At 38.2% G+C, this 13844-nt stretch overlaps 1 protein-coding gene across 2 annotated transcripts in view; it reads left to right on the top strand.

Annotated features, from left to right (window-relative positions):
- Nucleotides 1-886: 886 nt before the first annotated feature.
- LOC111584534 (putative cytochrome P450 120) overlaps nucleotides 887-13844 on the top strand; it is a 32460-nt gene continuing 19502 nt past the window's right edge. For both annotated transcript variants that reach the window (XM_023293691.3, XM_055019004.1), the window contains exons 1-9: nucleotides 887-1288; nucleotides 2581-2658; nucleotides 2928-3012; nucleotides 3856-3891; nucleotides 4764-4903; nucleotides 5186-5309; nucleotides 5629-5773; nucleotides 7560-7670; nucleotides 12331-12458. In XM_023293691.3, coding sequence (XP_023149459.2) covers nucleotides 1099-1288; nucleotides 2581-2658; nucleotides 2928-3012; nucleotides 3856-3891; nucleotides 4764-4903; nucleotides 5186-5309; nucleotides 5629-5773; nucleotides 7560-7670; nucleotides 12331-12458 — 1037 coding nt within the window. In that variant the 5' untranslated portion in view covers nucleotides 887-1098. The remainder of the gene's footprint in view (nucleotides 1289-2580; nucleotides 2659-2927; nucleotides 3013-3855; nucleotides 3892-4763; nucleotides 4904-5185; nucleotides 5310-5628; nucleotides 5774-7559; nucleotides 7671-12330; nucleotides 12459-13844) is intronic.

Below are 13844 nucleotides of genomic sequence, written 5' to 3' on the forward strand. Positions count from 1 at the left end.
AATCTCGGATGTGCCACATAGGACAGGACATAATCAACACATGAATTCAGTAATGAAAACTCTGCTTCATTGTTCCACCAAAGTCCAAAATCTGCATTAGTCTCAGTTTTCTCTGATTGAATCTAAAACACATATATCTGTGCCACGGAAAACAAATTCTACAAAGTAAAGAAGCCAGAATGTCCCACCCAAGAAAACAGCCACCAAGTAACCCATCTGACCTAAAAACATGAGAAAACCAAAGTTAACGGTCCAACCTTTGTAGCTCTTGTAGAACCTCAGAAGACAAAGGAACATGGAGAGCAGCAGCAGTAGTTGTCCTCCATGTTCCTAGTACTACTACTACTACTACTACTAGTACTACTATTTTTTTTACTTTTAATAAAAATGTATGCAAGATAAATCCCATGGACTTCAAAAGTCCCTCAATTACAGATTGACTCTGTTGCTGTTTGTGATTTGGACTAACTGTGACTTAATTCTGTTCTAATTTGTGAAATTTAGTGGAACATTAGAAACATCATCTGTGTTTCTGACATCATCCTCTGAATGATGATATTAAAATGCAATTTGATTATTTTTAGAAAATAACTTTAAATGGACATCATTGCAACGTTCTTTAAACATTGGAGTAATACATTTTCTTAAAGATAGATAGATAGATAGATAGATAGATAGATAGATAGATAGATAGATAGATAGATAGATAGATAGATAGATAGATAGATAGATAGATAGATAGATAGATAGATAGATAGATGCTTTATTAATCCCGAGTTAAATTCAAGTATTCAGCAGCTTCCGTGTGACTTTTTTCAGTGTAATGACCCTGAACTAACTTGACAGCTCCAAATTACAGACAGCCCCTGAACGCATCGCGCGCCGGTGAGGTGGGTACTTCGAGTTACCTCAGAGAAACCAGTGACAACAATGAGAAAGCAGTAATCTGACCCACGGCAGAGCCTCTCGATTAAAAGGGTTATTATCAGGTGATGATAGCAGGAAGTAGCCGGACCCGGGGCTCCGTCTAATTAAAGTCCAGCCTCTGTTTCAGCCTCCAGACTGAGTCCACCTGAGCGTCTCTCTCCACGGCTCTGAATGTCTAAACTACCAGGAAATGCAGGTGTGTCGGTGCTCGGGGACAAGTCGCTGGAGTTCTACCGGGATCCAGTGAGCTTCTGCCGGCAGAGGATCGACAAACACCGGAGCAGAGTGTTTGTGAGCCGCCTGCTGAACCGACCGACCGTCTTCATCTGCTCCGTGGAGGCGATGAGGGAGCTGCTGTGTGGTGGGTAGACTCCTGCTTTATTCACCGTTAGTGGGTTTACACAGCAGAGAGACACATCTGGGTCCTACTGAGGCTGAAATACATCACCTGCTGTATTATACTCATGTGACAATCTCAAAATATATATTATTGGTGGTTATTCTCTGCTTACATCCATTACAGCTGAAGAAAAAATGCGATTATATTTCCTGTATGGATTAGAAAACCACTCTAGATATAGCCAGGACCATCTGATCCATCAGAAAATGACATTTGTGTTTAATAGCTTTCATGTTTCAATGTCCTTCTGGTTTTCCACAATGATTTTCCAGGTGGAAATGTATATTTGTGAGGTGAAAATGGTGAAAATAATAAGGTGGTATTCTACATTTACCATATTCAAGTTTCAGTGTCTTTCAGAATTGTTCAGAAACAAGAAAAAGATGTTTTTTTCACAAAGAGTTTGAAGTGAAAAAGTAAATTCATTGGGTAAAATGTAAATTTTTTTTAAGTTTATGTACATTTGAAGTGAAAATTTAAGTTTCTGAAATGGAAATATACTGTTTTAAAGTGAAAAAGTACATTTATAAAATGAAAATGTACATTTTTGAAATGAAAATGTACATTTCTAAATTCAAAATGAACAATTTTAATATGTAAGCATATATTTTTGAAGTGAAAATGCACATTTCTAGATTGAAAATGAAGATTTCTGGCAAAATATCTTCTCTGATCATTTGCAGAGAACCTGCAAAACAGTTAATAACTTAGATGTTTGTTCTTGTAAATGAGAGGGTCTGTTAGTTTCTGCTAACCTCAGAATGACTTTGCCTCCTTTGAACGAGGCCAGTGAGTGAGATTTTGCTCTCAGACGGAGGATCAAACGTAGAATGTCTTCTATAGGGAGAAAGAATTCACCCCAGGATTAGTGTGACCTCTCATGAGGGAGACTCGTGATGAGGAAGGAGGGAGACGATGCTTTAATGAGCTTCTATTGTTGTGTGCTGCCCTGTAGAGTACAGTTAAAAATGATGAAATCTAAACAGTCCAAGCTCTATCTAGTGTTTTACTAATGATAATGTCAGCGTAAGTTATGATATTACAAGAAGCAACTGAGGAGAAACACAAACTGATGCGGGCTTGTGATTGATTGTGTGTCGAGTGTGAACAGAGTGTGTGTTTGTGTGTGTTTAATTAGGTTATGTGTGTTTGTGTGTGTTTAATTAGGTTATGTGTGTATTTGTGTGTGTAATATGAGGTTATGTGTGTGTTTAATGTGTGTGTAACCAGGTTACGTGTGTGTTGTGTTTCAGAGAAATCCAACCAGTTTCTAAAGGATCCGACTGATCTGATGACAAACGTGTACGGTGACACTATTGTTACCACTAACGGTAAACACACACACACACACACACACACACACACACACACACACACACACACACACACACACACACACACACACAACCTTAACTTTTAACTTTAGCTAATATAGAGCAACTTTGACTCATTTCAGAGCAACTTTAATGTAGCGTATATATAATATAGACTTGAATATGTTCTTGTTGCTGCTAAAGTTAGATCTCTAGAAGTGTCCAATAAGCAACCATAACTGTGTGTGTGTTTCTGTAAATAGTAACTTGTGTTTGTCATGTTTCAGGTGAAGAAGCTTGCCTCCTCCGTCTGTCCTTCACCAGCCTTTTTACAGGAACACGTCTGGAATCATCATCTGATTATATCACCAGGTAATAAAAACACACTGGAGCAGTTTGTCACCTTTAAAGGTGGAGGATGCGATTAAATTAATAGTAATAATATTCAGTAAATGTCTCCTCATGGTTCACTCGTCTGTTCTGTGTGTGCTGAAATAATATTTGCAGTTCATAACCGGCCCTGGATCTGTAAATGAAAAACAAACACGGCACTATTTCAGCATGTTGTAAATCTGACACACATTTAAACACACCAAGTAGCTCAATATCAGCCGTCTCTCTCTGAACTTCTTATTCATATTATATTTATGAGCTGTTTATTCTCTTTTTCCTCCTGAAACTGTTTACTAAGTCATTATTTGTGTCCATGAGTTTCCACGATGGCACCAAAAATGGTTGTGAGGACGTTTGTTATGCAACTTCACTGCTGCAACAGTTGGTGCGTTTCCATCCGATTCAAAGGTTCAGGAGCAAGAACTGAATCTCTGTTTGTTCTATTTTTAAACAGTACTTTTACTGGGTCATCACTGCTGACTAGTTTTCATTCTTTGAACATTTGTGTAGCACATTTTCTGTAGAAAATATTAGAACTTGTAGGTAATACTATCCAAACCCTGCCATTTGGGAAAGCTGCTGAAAGTGGGTCGATGGGCAGTTTTTAAAAAAAAGTTTTTGAAATATGAAGCTGAAATTTTACAAATATCTTTATAAGTATCCTTTTTTTCTTGACTATTGCAGTAGTTGATGTGTTTCCATCCGTTTCAAAGGTTTCAAGAGCAATAACCAAACCCCACTTCCCTACAAAAAATGGCAGTGAGTGTTGATTTTAATGCAGACTAATGTGCGTCTGTGCATGTGTGTGTTTTGTCTCTACAGTGTTTGTGAGCGCTGTCTGAAGGACCTCTCTGTCAGGTAACTAAATATAAACTCCCAGCAGACATACAACTTATACTTATGTTAATTTACATTTGTTACACTTATATTTCTACATACATTTAAAGAGACATATGAAGCATAATCATTGTTTCACAGGTAGAAAAACTAAAAAAAATCAGGCTTTTGGTTCCACAGTAAACACAATGACATAAGAAGAAGACTAAAAAGATGTTTAGCATTGTGGTAGAAAGCTCACAACAGTTGCTTTTTTCATAGTAGGAAAGCAAAACTATGGAAGCCCGTTTCCGCCACTATGGGAAAAAAAGTCATATGCTATCTGATAATTATGACTTACAATCTCATTATGAGATCGTAAGTCATAATTCTGACTTTATAAGTCAGAATTATCAGACAGTAAGTCATAATTATGACTTATAATTATGACTCACTATCTGATAATTAGGACTTGTTATTATTATTATTATATTATTAATATCTGCTAATTATGAGATGGTAAGTCATAATTATGACTTTTTAAGTCATACTTCGGGCTTAAAAAGTCAGAAGTATGACTTACCTTCTCATAATTATCAGATAGTAAGTCATAATTATGAGTTTGTATCTTATAATTATGACTTACAAAGTCATATTTATGAGATAGGGTGTTACTTTTTTTCTCAAGTGGTGGAAACGGGCTTCCATACTTTCTGACCCACTCCACGTAGGTTTTATTTTTATTTTGCTGATGTATATTGTGACATTATAAATAATGTTTATTCCTTTATTTACTCCTTTTGTGGTTTCTTGATGTATTTTCATTTCTTTCTCAGATTCAGAGTCGTATATTTTAAAGTCACCATGTTTAGGTTGAACCCTAATGAAGGTGTGATTTCTGTTTCTCTGTGTAGAGACCAGCCACAGTGTGGATACTCCGTCTTTAAGCATCTGGGGACGGAGCTGGTGTTGGGCCTTTTTCTGAACGTACGAGCCGAGGAGCAGCCAGAACTTTTTGAGGAAATCTCACAGCTCTGCACTACGCACTGGCATGGTAGGAAGATTTACTGCGCATTAATGAAAAAATAAAATAAAATGCAGGCACGTAACGCTGTGGGAGGACAGGCCTGCTCTTAGCAATTTCAGTTTCAAAAATGGTTCAGACAGATTTGCTTGTATGATCAGACTCCAGAAGTCTGTCTTTCTCTTGTGGACTTCAGTAAGTTATGTGGAACACAGTGTTGCCCAATCTCCCACTTCCTGTTTGCTTTCAGTTCAAACAGCCCGTATTTCTTTGTGGTTTTGAGTCTTTGTGTGTCTGTCTGGACGCCTGCAGGTCTCATCTCTGCTCCCATAAACCTAAAGGGTCCTCTGTGGTCCTCGGGCTTTTCTACGGCTCTGGACGCCAGAGACAAACTGATGGACATCGTCAAAGACAAACTGCAGAATGACAAAGAGGGGTGAGGCTTTAGAGTCTTAAACCACAGACTCACACAGTTTACGACACAAAGACAGATGGAACCTCCCTCCTGTTAATCTTTGTTCCCTCTGAGCCTTCCTCCTTTCTTCTTTACTGGTTCTCTTGTCTTTTTTTGCACCCAAAACAAACCTTTTGGCTTCTTTTGCTACTTTAACTACCAGCTTCATAAGTCTCTCTCCATTTATTTGTGTCATCGATCAGAGACTAGCGGAGGTTTCTGATTATTTCTACTATTTGCCATCAGTAATCTGTTGCACACGACATCCTGATCTCAGTGTGAATCTCTCCTCTGTCTCTAGTTTTGTCGGCCATCTCGGTTCTCTGCCGCTGCCCGACTCCAGAGCTGCTGCCCAACATCTGCTGCTCTTCATCTCAGCTCTCATCCCCAAAGCTCTGGCGTCGCTGCTCACCTCCTTCACTCTGGCACTCAGCGGAAACGAAAAGGTACATGAGAGAAAGAAAAAGCTAAACAGTAAAATGTCCACAGGCGAGATGGAAAATGCAGTTGTTCCTTGAGGTTTGCATAGAAGAGAAAATGATGGCTGGCCTTTGAGTTTAGGTGAAACAGTCAAGTACAGTACAGAGTTAGACTTCTGCTTTTTGAATTCTTAGAACAACACTTGTGGGTTATTTTTTTCACTGTAATACAAAGTCCTGCACCTCTATGGAAACAGTACAACCATATCTAGAAGTAGAGAGACACCAGGAATGTGTTCTGTGAAGCGTAAGAAAATTTAAAAAAAAATGTTTTCAGCAACTTAGAAAAAAAGAATAAATATGTACAACACTTTTCCAAATACCCACAGGTGTTCAATCAGTGTTGAGGAAGAAACAGTGGCTCTGTATACTGTAGGGATTTTACAGTTTAATTTTTACAGCCTCTACAAACTAGGTGTTCTTTACACTGCCTGGTTAATCAGTTCTAGAGAGATATTTCCCCATGCTGAATGTATCATCAGACAACTTGCTGCCACTCGCTCCTCCTTATACTGCTTTTAAACCATGACACATTTCCTCTTTTGATCAACTCTGTCTTTCTAATTCATTTCTTCATACTTTTCTCCTGTCTGGTCTGTGGAAACACTGCTGAGTCAGTCATGGTTTAGTGCCGAGGAGCGCAGAATTTTCAGTTTTTGACGAGATCCGGTGGGAGTGACTTATTTTATGGTGATTTTTTTCTTCTTCTTTAAGTCATCATGATGAAATACGATGAGCTTAGATTTAGTTCATTGTCTGGGTGATAGCACATGATTCATTCAAGGACTGTTGGAAAGTTGAAATTCCAATGGTTCTGTCTGGTTTAATGGTTTACATGACACAATGATGCAGTCATCCAATAGGATGTCTTGAATATGCAGAATGAAAAGGCATAAAAGTCGCTGTACCTCATTACTTCTGTTGGTATCCTGATGACAGTATGAGTTCATTCATTCTTCAACATGCTGTTTGAGTAAATATGAGTAAGTATAATTTAAAAAAAAAAAAAAAAAAAAAGGGTCTGGGTGTGTAGTCCTCTGCCTTAGATTTTGTTATAGTAACCTAAACTTCTCTATACTGTACTCCTTATGGCTACACATGTTTACAATGTGTTTGGCTGAACAATGCCGTAAAACCTTAATCATTAAATATTGTGCTCATGTTGCAGAATTGTGACAAAAGTTAAAATATTCAATCACAAATTATATTATAGCACTGTCGCCATGCTGCTAGAAGGTCCCAGGTTCACGTCCCAGCCCTCCTGGGATCTATCTGCACGGAGTTTCCATGTTCTCCTGTTCACGTGTGGGTTTTGTCCAGATTCTCCAGCTTCCTCCCACAGTCCAGAAACATGTTGAGGTTAATAGCTGATTCTAAATTGTCTGTAGGTGTGAGTGTAATTGTTTGTGTCTGTGTAACCCTGTGATAGGCTGTTACCTGTCCAGGTGTCCCCTGCCTTCGCCCTACGTCAGCTTTGACCCTGATGAGGATTAAGTGGTGCATAGATAATGGATGGATGGTTCTGATAACTTGCATAATTTCGGCAGCGTTTCTTAAAAATACTGCATTTTAGGGTTCAGAGGGTTTAATATCCTCATAACATGGATGATGATAATAATACAACACTGTATGTAAAATTAAGGTTATTATCAGTTTTATTTCTAAAACAGTGAAGCCTCTGCTATAACTATAGAATTTCTACACAACTTTTCTTGCCAAACTTTTAATATTTTGAATTAAATCCTGTGTCCAGGAGGAGACCCGTCGCCGAGCAAAAGAAGATCCTGACTTCCTGCACAGAGTTCTGCTGGAGGTGCAGAGGCTTTGGCCGCCTTTCATTGGAGGACGCAGATTAGCTGATCAGGTAGGGATGGTTTCATGTTCCAGAGTCTCCTGCTGCTCGTCTAACGTCTTTAGAACGTCGATGACATCTGTGAAGTGAAATTGCTGATTAGAGTTTTGAAACCATTTCCAACAACATACCAAAAACCTGTTTAATCTGCAAAAAAATGCCTCTTAGATCAGATTAATCAAACCTAGTTTATTTATAGAACACTTTTACAAACTGAATTCTTACTGGATAGGCAACAAAAATATGTTCAAACACCAAGACAGGAAAAAACTAACTAGTAAAACTAAATCTAATCATCTAAAAAACTAAATTGGACAAAGGAGGATCCAACTTGGAAGATCAATTTCTAAAATAAAACAAAATAAATCTGGAACATTAGGACCATCAGGAGAAGCCAGAAGCTGCTGAAACCCTGCAGGTCTGGAGGTTTTTCTTGAAAATATCACTGCAGGAGGAACATTTTATTCAAACACAACAGCTAAAACTTCCAAAGCTTTGGAGCTGCTGGTGCAAAGGATCGAACTGCATTCAAGTTTAGCAATTTTTTATCTCAGTTTTTTTTTATTATCCTTATTATTAAAAAGACATGAGCTGCAAAAAAAAATCAAGTCAAAGGAGTTAGCACCATGGTGTTGGCCTTATACATTGACCTTCAGCCAGCTGACATCTATTAACCAACAATTTAGACTTTAACAAGGTTGTTAAATGGACTGTTTTAAGAATTTTATGTAAAAGTTGAACTCTTTCCATCCATACTATGTTTCCATACATGAAAAGTATGAAATGCCTCATGTTTTTTGTACATTTTGAAGGACTTGTAAAGGTTGTAGGGACTTTAATTGTTGTTTTGTGTTGCTCTCCTGCCCTCTAGATGGCGACAGAGTACTCCTAATGAAACAGTCAGATCCTCTTCTCTGTTTTAACTGAGAGTTACAGAGATTGAACACAACACCAGGAACACCTAATAAACTAGATTATCCCTGTATTAGAACTTGATCGTCATTTCACAGCATTAAAGAAGAATTTTACAGCTCAGAAAGGAGTCCTACTAAGTTGTTGACTCATAAATTTCGAGCATTTAAGCTGCAAATGTTTAATTTTTCTGGCCAACATGTCCTGTTTGACATGAGCTTTATTACACCCAGTCGTCCACAGGGCTGTTTGTAATATATTTAGTGATATATTTAGGCTTGCTGGTGGAATTTCCTCTTTACACTTCATACGTAAGCATCTCCTATCCAGTCCGCCCGCTGTTTATACTACAATATAGATTTTCATTCATTAAAACGATTCCATTCTGACCTGACATCAGCACCGTCAGCCAATAGAATCCCACGTTCGCTCAGAGTCCCGTCTCCGGATTGGCCCTCCTGCTCGCTGTGACTCCGCCTCCTCCGCCTCACTGCCATCTTTGATCACTGTGACCTCATCAAACGGGGCTTATGCAACAGCCCAATCAGAGGCATTGATCCCTGCGGTTGGGATTGATCGGCTCCGGTTTCCCCTCCAACCCTCCGGAAGGAAGGAAGGAAGCGAGTGGAGGTCAGGGCTGCTGCTGCTGGTGGAAAGTTTTGTCACTTTCATGAAACACATGAGGATGATTTTGAACCCCAGTAGATGCGATGAGACACACGGTGTGGGACTTTACAGAATTTTGGAGCTTTGAATAAACTGTAAGGCTGTGAAATAAACCAAATGCATAGGAAAGATGGATTTGCTGCCATCAAGGGAGGAAAGTTTACTGTAATATCTACAATAACCCAACTACAGATGTGATTATTTGTGTTAAAAAGCACTCCGGCTACAGTTTAGAGCAGAGGTGTCAAAGTCATTCTAGTTCAGGTTCCACATTCAGCCCAATTTGATCTCCAGTGGACCGGACCAGGAAAATCACAGCATAATAACCTAGAAATAAAAACAACTCTGTTTCCTTTGTTTTAGTGCAAAAAAGTCCATTCAGAAAATATTCACATTTAATGAACAATCTTTTTTTTTTTTTTTTTTTTTACAAAACATCAAGAACAAACTGAAATTTGTGGAGAAAAATAAGTTCAATTTCAGCAACATTTAGCCTCAGTTTATCATTTCCACATTACAACTTCCAGATCACAGTTTATCTACAAAAAAGGCACGAAACATTTAGTCACAGCTATCTGGAACTGAATGATAAAATATTTTACAAAAAAACCCCCACAAACGACCCAAAACAAAGCAAAAAAGAGACAAAAAATATGACAAAAAAGTTTCAAAGCGACAATTCAAATGGACAAATGACACAAACGAGACAAAAATGACAAAAGCGAGAAACAAAACAACAAATAAAGCAAAACGCAAAATGACAAAAATAACAAAAGCGAGACAAAAAGAAAACAGAAAACAACAAAAACGTGAGACACTACAAAAATCAGACAACAAACGACAAAAAACAACAAAAAAAACCCCAAAATATGCCAAAAATGAGACAGAAAATGACAAAACAACAATGAAATATCTAGTATTTTATTTTATGATTAAAACAACTTGTCATGGTCTAGAAATTATTTTAAATTTATAGTTTTACTAATTTACAATCTGCAGTAAATGTCTTCTCTGGAATTTTTACACTTTGAGGGCCGGATTGGACCCTCTGGAGGACCACTTTTGGCCCACGGGCCGCATGTTAGACACCCCTGGTTTAGAGGCGGCTCACTGTTAATCAGTGACATATTGCCATGTATAACCTCTACTAATCAGTAGAAAAGCAAGAGAAGCTGGTGAGATGTCTACGTGTGTGAGAAAGTCAGATTAGTATTCACAATCAGGTGGAAAAGGTAGAATCTCCATGAGGTGGAACTAAGATATGCAGCAGTTCTAGAGCCAGAGAGAGGAAGAAGGAAGGGAGACGGGATGAAGTCAGCGAGGGCATCTCTCAGCAAGACAAAGAAAGAGATTTGTAAAAAGATTTTCCACTCCACCGGTGAGAGGCATGGAGAAAAATGACAGGAGAGAGTGGAGGAAAGAGGAGCAGCGATCATGTTCTCTGGCGGTCCATTAGTGCAGCTACTAATGGATGCAGTGAAAAGGTGAATTAAAAGGGCAACAATTGGAATAGCGGTCTCTTTTTTTGCCCCAAGGAGGCTCTTTTCAGCAGTGGAAAAACAGGTTTCAGGAAATTTTGTTTAACGTGGAGGGTTTTTCATTCAGGGTTAAAAGTGTGTCCCATTCATTTCTCTTCAGAATGGTTTTACCAGTCTGTTCCTGTTATTTCAGTCTCTTCTGGCCTCGCAGTGCAACTATTTATAAATCAGCTTTCAATTCCTGAACCTCCCGATGAGCAGTTTTTAAGAATGCTCAGGTGTTGCTCAACATATCGTTCATCCGGGAAATGAATCGCGTTGGTGACTCTTGTCTGGATGCATCAGACTTTGCAGCCCTTATGAAACTCTCAGCGCTCGTTTCAACACAGATTTCAGTTCTGACCTAATTATTTTGCAATGTTTCGTAAGATTTGCATCCTCAGTGGTCATTCAAATTAACGCTTTAAGGCCCCGAAGAACATAGTAGTCTTTAAACTAGAGGTGTCCAACTCATCTTAGTTCAGGTTCCACATTCAGCCCAGTCTGATCTCCAGTGGACCAGACCAGTAAAACCACAGCAATAATAACCTACAAAAAAACCACAACTCCAAATGTTTCCTTTGTTCTAGTGCAAAAAAGTACATTCTGAAAATGTTCACATTGAAGGAATTATCTTTTTACAAAACACTATGAACTACCTGAAATTTGTTAAGAAAAATAAGTTCAATTTCAAAAACATTAAGCCTCAGTTCATCATTTCCACATTACAACTTCCAGATCACAGAGTGTCTACAAAGGAACACAACATTTAGTCACCTGGAACTGAACTGTAGAGGATTTTACTTTATGATCAAAACGACAAAAGTCAGACAAAAAACAACAAAAACAAGACAAAATAATACAAAAATGAGACACAAACTAATAAAAACGAGACACAAAATAACAAAAGATGAGACGATATGAAACAAAAAAAGAGACAAAAAATTAGACAAAAAAGTTACAAAGCAACAAAGAAATGACAAAAGCACGAAACAAAATGAGAAAAATAAGACAACACAAGCAAGACAAAAAGGAAACACAAAACAACAAAAATGAGACAAATGACACGAAACAAAACAAGAGATACAAAAAATTAGACCAAAAAGTTGGAAAATGACAAAAAAGTGGGCAAATGACAAAAATTAGACAAAAAGCAACAAAAGCAAGAACCAAAACAACAAAAACATGAGACAAATGACAAAAGTCAGACAAAAAAACCCCAACAAAAACAAGACAAAATATTTTAAAAATGAGACACAAAACTACAAAAGAACAAGGAACAATCTAGTATTTTACTTTATGATTGAAACAACTTGTCGTGGTCTAGAAATGATTTTAAATTTATAGTTCTACTTTTGGCCCACGGGCCTCATGTTGGACACCCCTGGTTTAAAACGTTTTGAAATGCGTTGAAAAACAAGGAATTACTGATAAAACTGATGAATATCAAAACAAAAATTACACTCAACCAACGCTTTCCTGTCCTTAACCCAGAAATATTAAGTAGAACAAGAGAAACAGAAGTCATTTGATGTGAATCAGATGTGATGTGACGTATTTGTCGTCTGTTTGTGCAGGACTCCACCCTCGCTGGGTTTCTGGTTCCTAAGGATTATGGTGTGGTCTACATCAGCCACGCCATCCATCGAGACCCGGAGGTGTTTCAGGAGCCGGACAGCTTCCTGCCGGACAGATGGAGCGGAAGGTGAGGAGCTCAGGTTGTTCTGTTTATTAGACTTCTTTACAGAAACTGACTGAAGAGCAACAAAAACAAGAAGCAAGACATGAAAATGCTGAAAAGTTCTGTTTTTTCCCCCGCATACAGACGCTGTGAACATAAACAGCTGTTTTTTACTCCGCTAAAGAATGCAGCAGAGTTATGTGACGATCTGCGTCTGTCTGTCTGTCTATCTGTCTGTCTGTCTGTCTGTCTGTCTGTTAGCAACATTGCTCAAAAACAGAATAACGGATTTGGATGAAATTTCCAGGGAAGGTCAGAAATGACACAAGGACCAAGTGATTAGATTTTGGCAGTGATGCGACTTATAGTCTGGATCCACGGATTTGTTAAAGATTTCTGTGTCACTGTAACCATAACAACATGTGAACACTACGTCAGCTGCCTGCTGACGATCACATGATTGTGATCCTACTACAAATCCACCGCTGAGGATCACGAATGTTTATAAAACTGTAATTGTGAAATATTTCTACCTTTTAAAGAAAATTTGAATAGACATTGAGAAGACATTTTAAAGTCATTTTGGACCCATTTTTAGTAATTTATTTTTTAACCTTTCTCAGCCATCCTAGACCATTAACTCATTTTGGACAGATTTTGAACAGCTAAGGAGGATTTTTTGAGCAAGTTTTGGACAAATTTGAGTCATTTCTATTCATTTTGCACATATTTTGGGTCTTTTTTAGACAAATTTTCACAACATTTTGAGAACACACTTATTTTATGAGTCATTTTGGACATGTTTTTATTGTTTTTAGTTATATTTGGAACCCTTCTAAGCCATCCTAGATGTTCAACTCATTTTGGACAGATTGTGAACTGGATAAAAGGTTTTTTGAGCAAGTTCGGCCCAATTGAGATCAAATTGGGCTGAATGTGGAACCTGAACTAAAGTGAGTTTGACACCTCTGGTTTAGGGCCTTGCTGGTTATCAGTCTGAAATAGTTGTGAGGTTTGCTGTGAAGTAAATTGTGCATATCTTTGCTGAAAAGGCCTTGAATGGTAGCAATGCCAAAGCTGTGAAAATCTGCAGCATTTTAATGGAACTGATGGGATCGATGGATTCACTTTTTGTGGGCAAGTTTGCCAAACTTTGCCAGCCTAACACAGACTTGGTTTTGTACCAGTATTCGTACACGCTGACCTTTGAGAGATTCAGAACTGAGGAAACTGTTGCAGCATCGCCGGTGTTGCAGCATCCTGGAGACTCTTCGTTCATTCACTGAGTCACAACAACTCAAAAACTTTTCAGAAAACTCAACTCATCAGCGGTAACTTCAGGCTTTTCTGTCAGTTCTTTAGAAAAAGCAATTTCTTTTGTCTAGAGCTGCCATTTTAAACAGGTAATCA

The sequence above is a fragment of the Amphiprion ocellaris genome, chromosome 17 (assembly GCF_022539595.1).
Source record: "Amphiprion ocellaris isolate individual 3 ecotype Okinawa chromosome 17, ASM2253959v1, whole genome shotgun sequence".
Classification (NCBI taxonomy): Eukaryota; Metazoa; Chordata; class Actinopteri; family Pomacentridae; genus Amphiprion; species Amphiprion ocellaris.